The sequence below is a fragment of the Eptatretus burgeri genome, chromosome 11, assembly GCF_056783735.1.
Source record: "Eptatretus burgeri isolate ZD-2024b chromosome 11, Ebu_testis_v1, whole genome shotgun sequence".
Classification (NCBI taxonomy): domain Eukaryota; kingdom Metazoa; phylum Chordata; class Myxini; order Myxiniformes; family Myxinidae; genus Eptatretus; species Eptatretus burgeri.
The window spans coordinates 49,882,831-49,901,938 of record NC_140971.1 but is presented as its reverse complement, the minus strand read 5'-3'; the positions used below and the strand labels follow the sequence as shown (position 1 = coordinate 49,901,938).

General features: G+C 42.6%; 1 protein-coding gene across 3 annotated transcripts; it reads right to left on the bottom strand.

The window, feature by feature from the left end:
- Positions 1–2: 2 nt before the first annotated feature.
- Positions 3–15,836, bottom strand: MARCHF3 (membrane associated ring-CH-type finger 3). 3 transcript variants are annotated; one of them, XM_085846406.1, is made up of 5 exons: positions 15,691–15,836; positions 15,042–15,144; positions 7,432–7,636; positions 7,073–7,288; positions 3–185 (listed from the first exon to the last, which is right to left on the bottom strand). In XM_085846406.1, the coding sequence occupies exons 2-5, from the start codon at positions 15,092–15,094 to the stop codon at positions 33–35; spliced, it is 627 nt and encodes a 208-aa protein (XP_085702532.1). In that variant the 5' UTR covers positions 15,095–15,144; positions 15,691–15,836; the 3' UTR covers positions 3–32. The 3 variants fall into 3 exon arrangements, with proteins under 3 accessions (XP_085702532.1, XP_085702530.1, XP_085702529.1); XM_085846404.1 differs by having other exon boundaries at positions 15,538–15,818; XM_085846403.1 differs by lacking the exon at positions 15,691–15,836 and adding an exon at positions 15,279–15,429.
- Positions 15,837–19,108: the final 3,272 nt, after the last annotated feature.

The following is a 19,108-nucleotide window of genomic DNA, read 5'->3' as shown; positions in this document are numbered from 1 at the left end:
TCGATAAGTCTTGAATGTCAACTCCCGTGTCGTCAAACGACCGTTTCGGCAAACTGCTTGGCAGCTCTAGAACTGAGCAATGGGTTCTGCATGGCCCTGCTACCCTGGCATGCCGAAAGAAGCTTCACTTGATGGTGAGTTTTTTTCCACTCTTGGTACAAACAAATGTGGTACCGGAGGGATACCTGCAAAGGATATTTAAACATTGGCCAAAAGTTGGTTATACTGAAAGATACAAGTTCTATTATGTGGAATCGTGTCTTGGTGTGGAAGTGCCACCAGACAGTTGGTATTTCCACAAATACCTGCTCATGAAGATTGGGGCAAATCTTAGACACAATTCAATAAAAATAAAAAAAGATTGAAAATGTAAATGTTGTATCAAGCAGCTTAAGCTATGGGTGACCAATGCTTTGTTTCCACAAGGGCTCAACACCATAACAATGAATTCAGCCATTTAGCATAAAATATAACATTTGAGGCACATCTATTATCAATTCTGCAGTTCAATTCTCACATTCATTTGACTCTTAAATGGTTGCAGAAACTTTACAGATTATAAAATTTCACAAACTTACCCCCCTCCAGGGTTTAAAGATCTCTGTTAACCTCAAGCCATCCCCCATCCATACTCCCTTTTTTACCCTCATTAACCCAAAACCCCTTCCTTTCCAGGTTATTTTGTTTCATCCCTCATTTTAGCTTCCCCTTCATGCTATGTTTGAGCTCATTTACCACCCCTGGCCTGTCCTCTCCCTTCTCATTCTTCCAAGTATCCCTCTACCCATCTGTCAGTATGTGTCCTCCACTTTCCAGTGTGATTTTATTTCTGTTCCATGTTCCAGCTTTTTCTTGAGCCTTGACTGTATCAGAAAAAAATAAAATAAAAGGTAACATCTTGGTAATACAAAGGAATGTGAACAGCTGCCAACATTATTTAGTTCTCTGCAGAAATAAAATGACATGAGGAAAGCTTGTGCAGAGTTTAAAACTAGAACCTGACCGATGCCAGACTTTTGGAAAGTCCCAATCCATCGATTGCTGATATTTGGTCAAATAAATTTGAAAAACTTTCGTTTTACGAAGATTTAACTTGAATCATAGTGTGAACAAGCAAACAAATCAATAACTTAACGGGTTCAACATTTAAAAAAAGAAAGAAAACGAGAACGGCATGATGTCGACAGATATATTGCATCATTATACATCTTGTATCAAGTTTGATTTAAATTTCTGAACCCAGATTCAAAATATTAAATAATTCTGGCTGCCAGACGATGTGTCCGATCAGATTGACATTTAAAATATACTTTCGCCATGACCACGACATCATAATTGTGGTGTTTCACGTCAATTGATGAAGCAGTTCAAGAGAAATTTTAAAAATATATATTTTCCTTCAATCCAAAGTGGCTGCCTCTTATTAATGTGACCAAGGTGGTATCCACAAGGCTTAGGGAACATGTGGGTGAAGTTTCCCCTCAATCTGTCACGCCGTTCCGGTGAAGAATTTTAAAGGTTTTTCTTCAAAAAAAAATCAGAGCTGCCAAACCATGTGACCTATGATGTCATAGATAAGCAATCACACCTGTGAAGTTTCACCTCAATCTGTTCGGCCATTTCAGAAAAGATTTTTGAACACTTTAATGTAAAAAAAAAAAATTAAATGGCTGCCAGAGGATGTGACTCAATTTTTCACCCATCCCCCACCCTTCATCCCTCATACAAATTAGCCCGAGATGACCTCAAATTTTCACACTCATTGGATAAAGCATTCGACGAATGCAATTGTGACATCATAACATAGCCACATATGACATTTAAAAAATGATAAAAAAAACCGTTTCCCATTGGGAGTACCTAACATGTGCCAAGTTTCATTTTTTTCCCCGTGGAACGATTTCGGAGATAGAGGTCCAAAGTTTTTTATTTTCCCAACATGGCTGCCACAAGACATGACCTATGATGTCATGATTATCATTAAAATGTTCCACATGAGTAGTCGCACCAATGATGAAAATTGTGTCAATCAGATAAGCAGTTGCAGAGAAAACAGAAAAAAAAATTAGCATGAACGGATGTACGGATGGACAACGCAAAAATAATGCCTCCAACAACTGTCAACAGAGGCATAAAAAGAGTAAAAAAATAAAATACTTTCACATTGAACTGAAGCTATTTTCACAGTCTGGCAGTGCTCAGACAGAGTTCATCAGTTCTCTCTTACTGCCACTCAAGCAGTGGCAGATTGTAGTGTAGAAAACAGCTTCTCTGAATTTTCACCATTGAGGGAGCTCCATTTAATCATTGGAAATGGTCCCAACTGTGCTGAACACCATCTCACTGGGAACTGATCAGAGTGGTGCACAAATACATCTCCTGGCCATTGAAGAGAAAGCTTTGTACCACTTGAGTGGTGGAAGAACAATACTAATGATGATGTGCAGGGTGTCCTCGATTAACGTCGTCTCATTGCATCGTCGATATTTCGATACCAAGGCTTCAAAGAACGTCACGATAATTTTCCCACAAATCGCTACTACGTCAGAGTGGACAACTTACCTCTGCGTGTTACTCTCTCCCGCCTAGTGTTGCACTACTTCCGGTATCAGTTGTTACATCTGTTACGAGTGGATGCTCTCAAGCTCGTTTACCACCCCCGACCCGTCCAGTTATCTGTGCAACGTGTTCTCGTATATTCATGCATGTAATTTACCCGGACATGGCCTCAAACGACCATGTTTTATTTCACTAAAGGGAGATTGTTTTTGGAGTTTATGTTACATTTATTTACAGTGCTGTATTTTTATGTACAGTATGGAATCTGTAAACAATGAAAAAGTGTGTGAATTTACTTGAATGTGATTCACTTTGTGGGGGTGAAGGAACCCAACATACCTGCCTCTTATTTCTTCAGATAAATTCATCTATTTAGCATTGTTTCACTTGACATTGTTGGTTTCAAGAACGTAACCACGATGATAACTAAAGGCCCGGTCACACCTTGACGTTTTAGCCAACGTATGCCGATTTTTGAATTTTTTTCTAAAACGCTGGCACACGTTGAATACGTTATGGGTAATTTTGATAACATTGAGAGCACGCTGAAAAACACTGCCATACGTCGTTGTACGTTGGCTTTAAACGTTGTACTTTTTGGTTGTCCTAAATTTTTTTCATGCTTGAAATTTCACGACATATGCCGGCGTATGACTCACACGTTCCGCTACGCTGGCCACAAGTTGTATGCACGGTCTGCGATCGTTGACAGACGTCAACACATGCTACTTGTAAGTTAATCATAAGTTGAGACACGCTGACGTAATGTTTAGCGTACCCGAAACTTATTTCTAACCTATGATTAACGTGTTGTTGGCACGTTACGCGATCGTTGCCACACGTCGACAGACGTTACTTTTAAGTTACTCATAGGCTGAAAGACGTCGGTATAATGGATCGTCCTTGCGTCAGCGTCCACGGCCACGGCCAGGACACTTATTTGCAGCATTCTTCAAACTTTTCTTCGGCATGACGAGGATGTTCACACTTCGATGTCTAGCTTGGCTATGATTCCAATTGTCCATCGGCAGCGTCTATTTAAAATAGTCGAGTTTGAGCGTTTTAACATGTTCAGAAGAAACGCTTCAAATTTCCAAACCCCAGCGTCAAAAAACAAAGGCGAGTGACAGCAATTTAAATCCTTCATTGTAAACAATGAAAATAGTTGAGTGGTACCGTTTAAAAGTCGTTGAGTGTAAAAAAAAATCCAATTGTTGAGCGCAAGCGTCTACTTTCAATAGTGGAGATGCAGCCATTTAAATCGTTGAGTTTATCAGTTAAATCGTTAAACGCAAGGACGATCCATCATAACCCACACCCTCCCCCTCACACTCACCTACTACTGCCAACATGAACAAACTACTACTAATACTAATACTAATACTAATACTAATACTGATACTGTTACTGCTGACATGGACATAGACTCAAAAAGGACTCAAACACTGTTGGGTTCCCCTTTTATGAGCAGCATTTTTATATACCAATTCCCAAAACCGCTGGGAACACGTCTTTATATGGCAGTTGTAAGTTAGAAACACGTTCATTTTTTTTTTTTTTTTGTCGACCGGAAGATGTCATTGGAATATGTCTACATACGTCGATGTGTGTTGGGACTACGTAAAGAATTGGTTCAAAGCACGTCAAACATAAGTTAGAAATAAGTTTCGCGTAAAAAAGACATTACCGCGACGTGTTTCGACTTATGAGTAGCTTATAAGTAGCCTTTGTGGACGTGTGTAAGCGTCCACATATCGTGTGTAAAACTTATCCCCATCGCATGCGGAACGTGTGTCATACGCCGAGTACGTCGTAAAATTTTGAACATGTTTAAAATTTCTTGACGTACTCTACTTACTACGACGTATGATAGTGTACTTTAGCGTTGTACTCACGTATACCAAACTTACTCATACCGTATTTGACCTTCCCCAACGTTTTAGACACATTTTCTTAGGTCGGCATACGTTGGCAAGATCGCCAAGGTGTGACCACGATGTTGACACTTCCATTTCTACGGCAGTTATGATTCGAATCGTTGTGCGTCAGCCTTTTAATAGGCTACGTCACAACATCGTCGGCGATGCGTGCAACGCGCTATGCCTAAGTTAGACTATCGTTGGGCATCGGTTGTGTAGGCCGACAACAGGTTCAGCATTCGTTGGTATAAGTTATCTATAACACAACGAAACTTTCTGTGTCCGTTACCAATGCGTTATACATAAGACCAAGTAGCTATGAATACGTCCGAATCTTTAAATAAAAACATCAAAAGTTCAACGTAAGCCAGCGTTTTACATACATTTTAATACGTTGCCATCGCTGGCTAAAACGTCAAGGTGTGACCGGGCCTTAAGGACCAAGTGAAGCACTAATGGACACAATGGGACACTTGCTTGATGCATGCTGAAGTGCACATTAATAAATACCTTTGTTGGATCAAAATTGAAGAAGCTACATGGAGAGACTGATGCTGTGGAGAAGAGTTGGTGAGGTCATGACGGGTCACACACTGCTAGCGTTATACGACCCCAACATGCGAGCAACCGAGGTGCATGCGTCAGCTGCTCCACCTCACGCTTGTATTACAGCTCCCTCTTCCAGATCCTTTTGCAAATAGCAATACCAAGTGCCCAACCTACATTTACAGGAAAAAATAATCTATTTTTTTTTGGTTCATTATCTATGTATAAAACAAACATCAGTGCATACATGCCGATACATCAGTTAAACTGATGCGTCGGTCGGGCTCTCTTTAAAATGGTCAAGGACATGAATGGCTTTGAGTGAGGAACAGTTTATGATCATCATGAAGCAAAGCAAAATAAATAAATGCTGGCAAAGATGTCGATTTTGGCAGCAACAGCTTTGTTCCATGTTGTTTTCTATTTTCAATCTGTCACATTCATTTATTCACCATTAGATAAAGCTTGTAATCCTTGATGAGATTCGATGCACCGTGCACCGATCATAGAAATTGAATCTCCTTATCCACCATATCTGGACCGGAGTAGAATTGTTGTACTGCGTTGGTAACTTCATTCAACTTGTGAGTTTGACCAGGAGGGGGGTACTGGCAATCTGCAGGGACTCTGCAGAAACCAGGAGGGTGTTGAGGACAGAGCATGGGAAGGGCAGTGGGTATGGAGGTGATAGATAGAGACCAAAAAACAACCTGTCTGCAATGCAGTGATCAGGCCAGAGACTTAACTTCGTCACAGGCTATTCCAATAATCTTGAAGGACTTTATTTCCATGGCATGAAGGGGAATAAGGTGTGAAGCAGGGGTGCCACCCCAGAGGGGAAAAAAGTACTCCAATCTGTGGATGAAGGCCTTGTAGATAGATAAAAGTACAGGTGTGCCAAGGAAAGACTTTGCGTGACAGCAGATGCTCTAGTCGGCAACTGGCTTGAGAGTTGTTAGTTTTCTTTTCTTCATATTGCAACAAATGGACACTTTAGGTCAACTTATGCACAGAACCACAACGGCAACTAGAACGGCACTCGATGGAGCACATGCCTCCGCCAAACTCAAGAGTTTACGTTTTGTATCCCACTGATCAGCCAAATCTGCATCCGGACCTGAACCAAAATATAATCATTGTGTTCTGTCCGAATCCGTCAATAACTTGAGACATTGTGCTGTCCTGTATATCATCTTTGGGCACATCTCTCAATGGTGAATAACAATGTACAGAAATTCTTGGATCCGGATCTTCACCAAAATATAATCAATTCCTCCTTGTTGCAAGCCCGACCTGTCCACCAAGTTTCATCCGAATCTGTCCACAACTTTTTGAGATATCCTACTCAGACAGAGGGGTGAAAACATAACCTCTGTCCACCTTCGATGGTGGAGGTAATGAATAGATTCAGTCAGTGAATATACGTGCTGGATTTAGGAATTATCTACTCAAAACTGCACAGAAATGACCCATACGTGGACCTTCATCGAAATTAAATGCTGGATCTGTTATGTTAATTTGCACATGCAAGTGGAGTACAAATTGCTCGTCGGCACAGAAATCTGTCCCTTGTTTTTCTTGTAATCTCGTTGCTGAATTTACAAAATTATCCCTCTGGTGCTTCACTTTGGTATTATTTTAGTTGAGTTTGAGTGGAAAGGACATCGTTGATAGGTGGTATGGCTGAATGGTAACAGCTGCGGTGTTAACCAATCTTACTACAGTGTGCCTGTGAGCTCTGCAAGAACAGAAGCTGGACCTTGTAATAGGTATTCATGTATAATAAAACGACAGAATAACATTCTCCGATTGGTTGGAAGTTAATGCTGATGTCGTGTCAGTGTTTTGATGCATATGGCAATATTGATTGCATCTGTGCATTGGTGAGGCTTTCTCAAAACATGGCCCAGGTTGGTGCTTTTGAAAATCCACAGGTCAGGAGGGAACAAAAATATATATATATATATTTTTTTTTTTTTTAAAGGGGGCAGGCCATTTCACCCCACAATTATGCTCTGGGGTAAACACTAATTAAAGAAAGTACTTACAGCAGTCCAGAACACGTAGATTGCCAGCAATGCTATTGTGAGCCCGATGAGGCCAGCAGCCTCGAGCTGGTTGTGAGGCTTGGCCATGAGGTGGTCAAGAGCACCGCGCAGACAAAGCCAGCCCGATATGCTAGCCAATGGCGTGATGAATATGAAGCACAAAACATCGCTCAACAGGGTACGGCGCTCTCGTTTGGGATTTGGGTTCTGCAACCACTGACAAAACAATCAAGATAAAAGCAAATGAAGCAACTGTCGTGTTTGTGGTCATCGGCAGATAAAGGCTCGAGTGGCACAGCATTCACAAGCAAACAAGTCATTCACAAAAGTATGAACCACATGACGAAATGTTTTTACACCTTGATGAAAGGCTGTGGCTTGCGCTCCACCACAAATTGGAAGCGACACAGCTCACAGAAGCTTGTGTTTGATGCAGCAAGCCAGTGTTCAAGGCACGTCTGATGGAGAGATCCCAGGGTGCCGATGCACTCACACGGAGACAGTAAGTCTTCTTGGCTGCCCCCTTCATGGCAGATACGGCAAAACGGGCTCTCCCTGGGCAGGCTAGGGTTGAAGTCAGGACACCTTGCCTTACATACCAGAATTCAAAATTGATAAAAAGCACCCAACAAAGCAGCAACATTTTCTTCTTAAATCACCGGGTTCAATATAAAACCGGATGGGGGCATTGAAAAACCTCAGGTATCTACCTGGCAAATTCAAAACGAAACCGTCAGTCCTTAATGGAGGGATCGGGGTGGGAACTCCGGTAGATGCGACGTCCAGTCCAGTTTAATGGCGCACATATTGATGAATCACCCTGCCAGTAAAACACCAGGATGACAGTTTATAGCTCGGTCACGATTCAAACCCAGGCTGGACAGCTTTAGAGCGAGCATGCGTACCTCTTGGCTATCCCGCTGTGATGTTAACGAAATGTTTCTTTTTAAAAAAAAAATTGTATCCAAGCCAAAGTGATGGGTCGTATAATGAAAGAAGATCGTACAAAAACGGGAAACGTGGTGCAAAATAAAATTGCAAATTTGCAGCGAGCCAGCAACCACCCAATACACCGCAGAACAATGTGGGGCCAACGCAGGCAAGTGGCCCCTGAACATTGTTCAAGGCGATCGATATACAGGATTCAGTGACAGTGCGAATAATGTAGAGTGCTCGCCAAGTGGCTTAAGCACTCCAACAAAAAGGATGATAAGGAACAACTGGCTTGGCAAGCGATTACTGATCCGTCATATTAAATTTTGGAATTCGGCTTAATTCAAGAGATCTGTGGGAGTTTATAAGCATTGCAATGTATCCAGAGATTTGTAGATATGATGGATAATCAGGCATTCGATAAAATGAGTGAGGAAAGTGGAAAAAAAAACCCCCAAAAACTGTCGTTAAGAAATCGTTGTGGCTTGTTCGGTCATGGCATGGTTGAGCAGGTGAATTTTTTTTTTTTTTTTTAATTGCGATTTAAGACCATAGTGAGGTAATCGAGGATCTGTCTCGAGGGAGAGCGAGGTGGCAGAGGATGCGCTTGATAAAGGAAATAATTAACTAAAGCCGTTAATTATATTCAAAAGGGGAGTTTTAATGAACCCAAACACCCAATTTTCACTCGCACTTCCTTGGAGTTCCCTTCATATGCATGCAAAGTTTCAGGCTGCTCAGTTTCATGGTTTTGGAGTCACACACACACACACACACACACACACACACACACACACACACACACACACACACACACACACACACACACACACACACACACACACACACGTCTGAAACTTCATCTCTACAAATGCATGTACACATCATCTTTGACACTCATCATGTCCATTCATTCAACTGATATTTCAATCAGCAATCAACTTCTGGAATTGCTGCATGCGCAAAGCGAAAAGCAGGGTTAACAAATTGTACGGAATCTTTTCACGATCGCGCATGAGCCGAGAGGATTGAGGGAATCGTTATAGTCTGTGTACGTCTGGCAATCAAAAAAAAAAATTGAAAAATCATTCCAAACAGGAAACTTACTGTTTTAAACCCATTTAGATTTCACCATTTCTCCGTAACCCCCACAAATCGCCAAATACCGTTTCAGGACTTTTTTCTTTGAAGTCTTGCACATCTCCTGATACCAAATTTAATACGCATTATAAAAACTTGAAACAAAAGCCAAGTCGATGGCATGCCGCCTCAAACGCCCACACTTCCCACCAAAAGAAAAGTTGAAAGATGGAAAAAAAAAAAAGTTCCATCAGGAATGACCCAACATCAAATTCAGAGTTTAAATTGTTTTGCCTGTAATGACACCTTTGACACCAAGTAATCACTGCCTGGGATTAAATCCAATAAATTGTTACATATTTCATGCCTTCCCTAATCTTGATTTCACATACAAAGTGTCATTTAAAAATGTGCCCGTAAATTGCGTTTTCGTGAACTGTAAATCCTCGTCGAGATGAAGACCTGGTCGACCCCTGCAAGTATCTATTAAATTACGTACTGTTTGAACATGTACGTCTAATTACTTACCAATGGACCTTGACTACGTCTATATTAATTGACGATTGGCACATACCTTTTAAAACATGTACACTTTGAGCCGTTACACCTTTTAGACCCCCCAAGATCATTTTAAACCCTTTGGACGTTTTTAGACTCCTTATACCTTGACACCCTTTAGAACCTTTATAACCTAAAGACAAGAACTGTTAGCCCCCCAATACCTTTTAGATGTTATATACTCCTAGGAACCTCAAGACCCTATTAAAACCCTGAGTCACCTTTGACCCTATAGACCCTGTCAGACCTTCTGCAACAACACTTGAGGTTCAGCAATCATAATTAAAGCCCCCCCCATCCCCCACATTGGTAAACTTCCTCAGCACCAAGCTCAGAGGGCACAAAATAAAAAAAAATTTATTTCTTTATTTCCTCCAGGTTCTGCTGATCTTGGTTGGAGGCAAAGAGAAAATGGTGTTCATGACAACAATTTCACCCCATGATAATCAAATGGGATATTTTTACGATTTAATGATTGCCAAACTGCAGGATTTCTTCCAAGATATCAGAATGAAACTTCCACAGATTATTTGTACGCATGTGTAGTATATGTGTATAAAATCTGATTAAAATTAGTCAAAGGTCAAGGTCAATGCCATCCAAAACATGGAAAATACCTGTTAGGTGGCATTCAGAAAATGTATCAACCAAATTTGTTATGCACAACATTCCATCATGTAAAACACTTGATCCATCAAATTTTCCAACTTGGCAAATTGCTGTTTCAATGTCAACTATTGTTTAAAAGAATTTAGCAAGTATCGTGCTATGCGCGAGATCTTTCTTTGTTTGTACGCACTGAGTGAGAGTCCGTGTATTAATTACTTTAGACCCCTATATACCTTTCGACCCCTTGAGACCTTTAAGACCCCAAGACCATTCAAGATCCTGTAGATCCCTTAGAACCCAAGATCCTATATACCCTCCCCTTTCAACTAGACCATTTAGACCTTTCATTTGCAATCAATAACCTTTCAATTAGTACATCCTTCCATTTATTTGCCACACAAAACAAGGCAAAGGGTGTGTTCAGTTACCAAGTTACAACTTACAACTTGTTCAGTTACAACTAGCTAGCACTTGCCAAGTCAACCCTTCCTTATCAACAGTTTCAAACCGCGTGCCTGCTTCATAAGAAACTTGGTAACTCAACACTCTTGCCGAGGGTCTGCAATATCCGATTGCTCTTTCCAGGTTGATTATAAAAAAAAAAAAATTTCTCTGCAACCACTTGAGCGATTGACAGCACCTTTTAAACACAAGAGCACCTACCCATGGATGATGTTGTTTTTGGTTTTTTTGACAAAGTTACATGATGATTGGATGGAAAATGTGGCCGTGTTCTAAACAGGCTGTTTTCTGTAGGCATGGGTTGCAAGGTATTTCACACATCAGGAATAAACGGCCTCAACCTCGGTTCACTCAGCCTCACTATAAACTCGAACACTGTAGAACACAAATCGCCTTGACACTTCCAAAAACCTCCAGTTTATCAGTATATGGACACAATACTATGCCATAAATCGACCAATCAAATTTGCCACTCATGCTCTCAGCATTGGGGAATATTGAGATTCAGATAAAATCGCATCTCGTAGGAAATATAGCTTGTGCTTGGAACCGCAAAGCAAGAGGGGTTTAAAAGACCCTTCGCATGTCCTTTTTCTCAAGACTGCATGGGGGAAATGTGTTCTATGAACTCTTTAATTACCTCTGTGACGGAGGTGAAGGAGGTTATGTTTTCACCCTTTTCTATCCGTTGGTGTACAGGATATGTCAAAAAGGTGTGCACGGATTCGGATGAAACTTAGTGGACAGGTTGGGTGTGTCGCAAGGACGAAGTGATGATATTTTGGTGAAGATCTGAATCCAGATCTTTAGACTCCTTGAGATATCGTATCATATGATACGAGGATTATTTAATTTTTAGAGCGATTCCTCACCATTGAGAGATAGGGAGATAGAAGAAATAGAAATGATATAGTACTGTACAGCATGATATTTCAAAAATGTATTGGGCCCGATATGTTCTCGTGGATCAGGCATTACGTGGCAGAGGTATGCGCTCTACCGAGTGCCCTTCTAGTTTAATTAGCTATAATGCAACATCAAACCAGTTTGGAGTGAAGTGAAAAGAAGGTTGGAAAATGCGATGATTTGATCGAATGCTATTTTTCTCTGGTGTATTGCCTGGAGGAAACCAGTGTTGCTAAAGCAGACCCATGGGCAAGGATGGCCCTGGGTCGTTTCCCTTCCCAGCATTAGTCAGGGCAGCAATTTGTTGAGGGTGCTGGTGGCAATTTGCCTTCTTTTTGCAAAAAAATACACCATGGGATCTTTGTTATCCACCAACCAACGCCAGCAAACGAGACACACAGCTTAACGCCTATCCAAGTGGGCGACACTTTGCGATGCAACGCCTGGCCAGCGAGGTACCAATCTGACAGTGCATAGTCGGGTTGGGAATTGAACCCAGACGAGACAGCTCGTAGATACGTACAATAACTACGCACCATCCTGTTGGAACAAAATGCGATGCTCAACTTCAACGTTGATTAGAGCCCTTCTGGTGGTGGAGTGGTGCCGTGATTAATCTATATCCACAGAGGCGGATAAACAAGTCATGTTTAACCAAGCGGAGGACGCCTTGTGCAACTCCGTTTTGTTAACCATTACGTAGTGTACACAAAATTAATGCACGCATGGTCATTTATTTACTGCCATTGCTAACTTTGCATGTCCATCCCTTATCTGAATATTCCCTGTTCATTAAAAAGTTATTCTTCATCCTCCATCAATGCACTGAGCTTTTTAGTATGCCCAAATAACTATACAGTTCATGCAGGTTGATCAAAACAAAATTGCACGAATTGACAAAAACCATTAAAAAAAAAAAGAAATATATGTATATATAAAAATAGATGGCAGATTATTGGATCATTAATGCCCTCAATATGGTAAATGCTTCCAAAATAATTCCTGTGGGACCCTTTTGATGAGATAGTTGTATGTGACATACATATGTTAGCAGTAGGTATATATATATATATATATATATATATATATATATATATATATATATATATATATATATATATATATATATATATATATATATATATATATATATATATATATATATATATATATATATATATATCTTCTTCTTCTTCTTCTTCTTTCAGCTGCTCCCTTTCGGGGTCGCCACAGTGGATCATCCGCATAGTGATTTGGCACGTTTTACACCGGATGCCCTTCCTGACGCAACCCTGGTCGCCTCTTACGACACAGGGATATGGTACACCTATTTTAACCGGGGCATACACCGGTCCAGTACACTGGTACTCATTTCACTGACCTCGGAAGGATGACAGGCTGAGTCAACCCCCGGTGTATTAATTCAGTGGCCCAACGGGGCTTGAACTCAGGACCTTTTGGATCCCAAGCCGCTGCCTTAACCACGGCGCCAACACCAGGCTCATGTATGTATGTGCATGCATGGTGTTGGCTTAATGGTTAGGATGGTGGGTTTGGGTTCCTTGGATCCTGAGTTCAAATCCCACTCAGCTGTTGAATTAATGCCACGTGGGGTTCACTCTGCCTGTCATTCTTCTGAGGTCGGCAAAATGAGTGTCAGCATGCCGGTATACTGTCGGAGTGGCGACCTGTCCAGGATTGTGTCCAATAGCCAAGGAGACTGCTTAGGCAGCACCAACACTCTGCACAGAGTATGGTCCCATAAAAAAGTAGCTATATGTGATGGAACTTGATGAAACTGACCTTTTTGTCAATCAAAAAAAATAAGTAAATAAATAAATATTTTTTTAAATCAGAAGAGTTCGATATTCGCTATTACAAAAAGGAACACATATTAAACCATGTCACAGTTGACATCAACCTGACCTCTCCTAAATGTTTTTTTTTCATTTTGCTTTTAAATCTCAATGTTGACCATTTTTGTTTTGTTTGTGCAAAACAAGCAGCAATCTGCCAAAAGGAAAAAGTTTAACATACCAGACTGAGGCATGGCATAAATAGCTCGGTGTGAAGCAGGAAAGGTATGACGCGAAGACGGAAGAATGGTGTAAAGCAGGAAAGGTATGATGCAAAGATAGAGGAATGGTGTAAAGCAAACTTCATATTTCAGGCAATGACAAATGATAAGCAAGGCAGATCGCCATGGTAAAACATTCCCAATTGAACACTTAAACCACACCAGTCATTCGCGCATCTGTGTTAACTTCAGCTGTGGGTCTCGTCTCAATGTGGACCAAAGAACACGCACAGACACACACACACAATCAGCAGTTCCTAAAATATAATACAATTTAAAGGATTGCTGTAAATCATGTTCATTTCACAACATCACACGTTCAACTTAATTTAAAAACTGTAAACCTCAAAACATCGTTCCCCGACTTAAAAAGTAAGAACCCTAACTTATAAGCAGTTGACTGGATTCCCGACCGCATGGATCACCAGCCGGGCACCGTTCTTCCTCGAGGTTTCAATCCTGCCAGCCCAGAACCTCTCCAAACGGCGGATCCACATCGCTGGCAGTGTGACCACTCCTTGGCTTTTTTTCACAAGATCTTGGCTATTCGTTGTTCACTTTGGCGTCTTGGTTTTCTATTATCATCGCTTTTCCGAAACATTGTGAATTCTTGGCTTTTTTAATTGGCTCACCTTGGCATTTATGAAAATGAGGAGTGGTCACACTGGTCCGCTGGATCCACAACCACCCATTAATGCAACATCACGAATCAAACTCTCCTCGCTCGAGGATTCAATCCTGCCAGCCCAGAACCTCTCCAAACGGCAGATCCACATCGCTGGCAGTGTGACCACTCCTTGGCTTTTATTCACAAGATCTTGGCTATTCGTTGGTCACCTTGGTGTCTTGGTTTTATATTATCATCACTTTACCGAAACGTTGTGAATTCTTGGCTTTTTTTTTTTTTTTCTTCATCGGCTCACCTTGGCATTTATGAAAATGTGGAGTGGTCACACTGGTCCACTGTATCCACAACCTCCCATCAATGCAACATCACGAATCAAACTCTCCTCGCTCGAGGTTTCAATCCTGCCAGCCCAGAACCTCTCCAAACGGCGGATCCACATCGCTGGCAGTGTGACCACTCCTTGGCTTTTTTTCACAAGATCTTGACTATTCGTTATTCACCTTGGCGTCTTGGTTTTCTATTATCATCGCTTTTCCGAAACATTGTGAATTCTTGGCTTTTTTCATTGGCTCACCTTGGCATTTATGAAAATGAGGAGTGGTCACACTGGTCCGCTGGATCCACAACCACCCATCAATGCAACATCACGAATCAAACTCTCCTCGCTCGAGGATTCAATCCATCACACATATCCATAGGCGCACGCACTTACTCACCAACTCGCTCCACCATGATCCGTGGCCACAGCCGGTTTGGTATCCAGAGACATCAATGAGTATTTCCCAACATTGCTGTCCAGTGCAGGAAGGAATCTTTGCACTGCGCATCACCAGACGGGGGGGGGGGGGGGGTTAAGAACAAGTTATCAAAAGTTGAGTTCACGTCCACATAATAAATAAATAAATGTAGATGATCCACCATTAAAAACATAGGCTGCATGACGAAGCACGGACGTTGACGGTCTTGGCTCATGACCTTCGGTCGCGGCGAATCATAAACCCAATAACTCATTAACTAGTGACGTCACATCTTGTAGGCTGAAGTAACTAGTATGGAGAAATATAAAAACCAGGTATTCATCAACAATGGAAGGAGAGCGCGAGAGGCGTCCACATGACCACCACCCAAAAGGGGAACGGGTAGTACAAGTACAAGGATCACCAGTTTATATATGAATACGAGAGAAAACTAAAACCAGGAAAAGGGCCTCACCCTGATGGCAGGCCCGAGCGGTTCCATCAACTCCAGCGGACAGTGATGGCAGACAACTGACAAGCAGCCGAACGTCAAGGGGGACAGAACACGAAACGCTGGAGAATGTCGATGAACTAAAAAAAAAACACAAAACTATCCCATCTATGTTACCTCAACATCCGGGGGAACCAGCTCGACAACATCGCAAACGGAACGAGCAGGTAAGACGGAAGCTGACGCATAATTTCCGAGAAAATGTAAGAAGTGAAGGTAAAGATTCTTCTTCTTCTTCCTCTCATTACCCTCCTTCTTCTTCTTCCTCTCCTTTTCCTTCTTCTTTCCCTCATTACCCTTCTTCTTCCTCTTCCTCTCCTTATCCTTCTTCTTCTTCTTCGTTTTTGTATTTGCTGGCGTTATCATAGCCGCCAAGGCTCTATAAACACCACACACTCGAACTCATCGGCGACGACCAAATACAAAAATATAGTAACAATAATAATAAATATAATAAAAGGGACTTTATACTGTTCGCCCCGTTTTCTTTATGGATATTAACACCGATTTGCGGAGTCGAGGATACATGTAGCTCAGTTGGCGAAGTGTATCGAGTAAACCCAACCAGTCGTCGAGATACCAAACTGCAAACAGCCATTTCAGGACAAAGCGTGCTTTTAGCGTCATTATGAAGTTTTTTTGGGTTGATTCATCATCTCTGAGCTATCCTGAATCAGAATCAGCCGGGTGCCAGACTCGCACCCTTGAGGAATTTTTTTTTGAGGCGAAAAACAAAATGGCCGCCACCGACTTTCGATAAATTCTGTTTTGGGCGAAATCTTCACTTCGAAAGCACTTACACGTACACAATTTTGGTGTCTACTACGATGTTTCATGCGACAGACAAGGTAAGCGTTGACGATTCTCTCAAGATTGGACAACAACAGATGGCGAAATTTGAATCTGGATGGCCAACAAGCTTCAACAAGACACTAACCAAGAAAGTGACCCTGATGACTTCGACCAAAAAGAGCATCAAGCTGGATGGAAGGCCAGCATATGACACCGAATTGATCTACACCCGAGTCACATGTCTCCAACAATACAGGGATATTGATATCAAGGATGTCCTCTCTTACGAACTGTTCCCTGTCCCCATCCTCCCTGTTTGAAGAGAGCGGTGCGAAGGGGCTCAGTCGAAAGCAATCCTGAAGACGAAACTCCAAGTTGAGCAATCAAGTCGAATCCAAGGTGTTCCAGATGCTGTCATCATCGATGGATCATCAGACCAAACTGGTGATCACCGGAAAAGATCCTACACCAGTACAAGTATAGAATAATTCCACTCTCCAGAGACAGGATCTGAAAACATACCATGAAGAAGCAGATGTCATCATCATACATCACTTAGTTAGAATTTGTCAGGTGTCAGTGGTGACTCACACAGCAAAGTGGTCTGCGACGATACAGATGTCTTTGTCCTATTGATTCATTTCTACCATGAGGAAAAGATGACTGTGGATGTCAGCATGGAGAGTCCGTGTGCTGGGAGGGCAAATGTAGACATTCGCCAAACAGCACTGAAACACAAAAGCATCGCCAAATACCTGCCTGCTGTACATGCTCTGACTGGATGCGATACTGTGTCGTATTTGTTGGGCATTGGAAAGGCCACAGCGCTGAAGGTACTAATGGGCGGACATCATCCCACCTTACTTGGTCAGCTGGAAGCAGACGAGGAAAAGATGATATCTGAGGCAACTACCTTCATTGCTGCCTGTTATGGTTCCAAAGTCGAAGGTGATATTGTTGCAGGCCAGGTATTGGCTGCGAGCACGACCGCGAGGTGGCGCAGTAGGGTCGACTCTATCGAACACCCAGAATCTAGATCGTACCTTTCGGAAAACTCCGAGGGTACGGGTCCCTTACTGGACCGTGAATCATCAATAAATTCACCACGTGGTACAGGGTTATTTGCCAAACTTCAAAAACCTCGACCCACGTGGCGAGCTACCGAGTATTCACACCTTCGACAGCACTCGTACGGGACGAGCCGCATGCACGCTCGACCCGTGCGTGACCCGAGCGGATGGTCCCCGGGCTTTCGTCGGTCCCAAATGCACACCACTACGGCAACAACGGCCTTCTTTAATTCTCCCAACATGCACCATGTTAAACCAATGGAAGAAACACAAAAACGAGCTGAAACTTTGAACAGGGGATTTATTTATGATGGGGGGAAGGGGACACACAAAGAGCAGAGTTAAACCGACAAAAAAGAAATGAAATCATGTACAGCACAAGCACTTAACAGGTCCTACTTAACAGACGGGACGCACCGACAGAGAGACACACACAGATACCCAGAAGGACATGGACCTTCCCACCTCATGCGGTTTGGCTGACACGAGCGAACCAGCGAACCAGGCCAGCGTCGAGATGCGGTCCGAAGAACCAGGTGCCAGCAACGGGACGAGCAGAGCCCAGAACACGCGCTCGAAAAGCGGTCCGAAGAACCATGCGCCAGCGAGATGCGATCAAAGTCGAGAGTTCAGTTCAGCACTCGTCCCGACAATCAATACTCTCCTCTTCATCCGATCGCGCCACAACCTTATTCACCCTTGTCCGGGGAGGAGGGGTGACGCCTCCTCCCTCCCTGCTTTCCCTCACTGGACGGTTTGGGCACGCAAAGTGCGCTCGTCGCTCTGTCATTGGCCAAAACGTGCGCCAAGGCCATTGATTGGACCGGGGGGGGGGGTGACGTGACGGCCGTCGCGGCGGATGACCCTCTAAACAGGAAGAGGAACATTATCCTGCGTGGACTATGCCCACATACGTGCTGATACGCACGTAGGCAGTGGCGTTGGTCAGAGCGAGGTGAAGGTGAGGGTGATGCTGGTGTTGTTGCAGTTGATGCTGGTGGTGTAAAAATAAAAGAAAACCCTGACTATCAAAATAACTCCGCAACGCATGAACATTTAATTACCCATTAAACAAGTGAAAGGGAGCTATCTATCCACATTTACTTATCGAAATAACTGAGCTATAGGACCTGTATGTTGAGTGCTCACGGCTTCCAGATTCGTAACACTACCCCGTCCCCTTTTTACAGACTCGTCCCGAGTCGTCAAATTCTCGTGTGACCAGCATGTGTAAGTTCTCTCCGAGTACGATTTATGTACGGATCCCTGAGTGCGACATTTTTTTTTTTTAAACGTCCCAAAAATAAATAACCTAATGCGCTGCGTGACTAACGAACAGACTCACACGGACAACTTAAATATATTGCCAGCGCTATGACAGACAACAGGTGGGTTAAACTTATTTACAATTTAAACTAATATTTACACTAACCATGGCCCAGGACCAGTGATCTGTGGGGAAAAAGGCATAATAATGTCAACAGTTTGTGTCTTGAAGTAAGTCTGGCACAGTGGAATGGATGGATGATGGACAAACAAATGATGCACGGGCTGCACAATGCAGTCCCTGTGATGTGGCTGCCTGCAGGGCAGTCCTTGCAAAACACTGGCGATGGTCCTGGCACATATGGTTGAGATGGTAAACACAGGGGCAATGCAAAGAGGGTAGCATG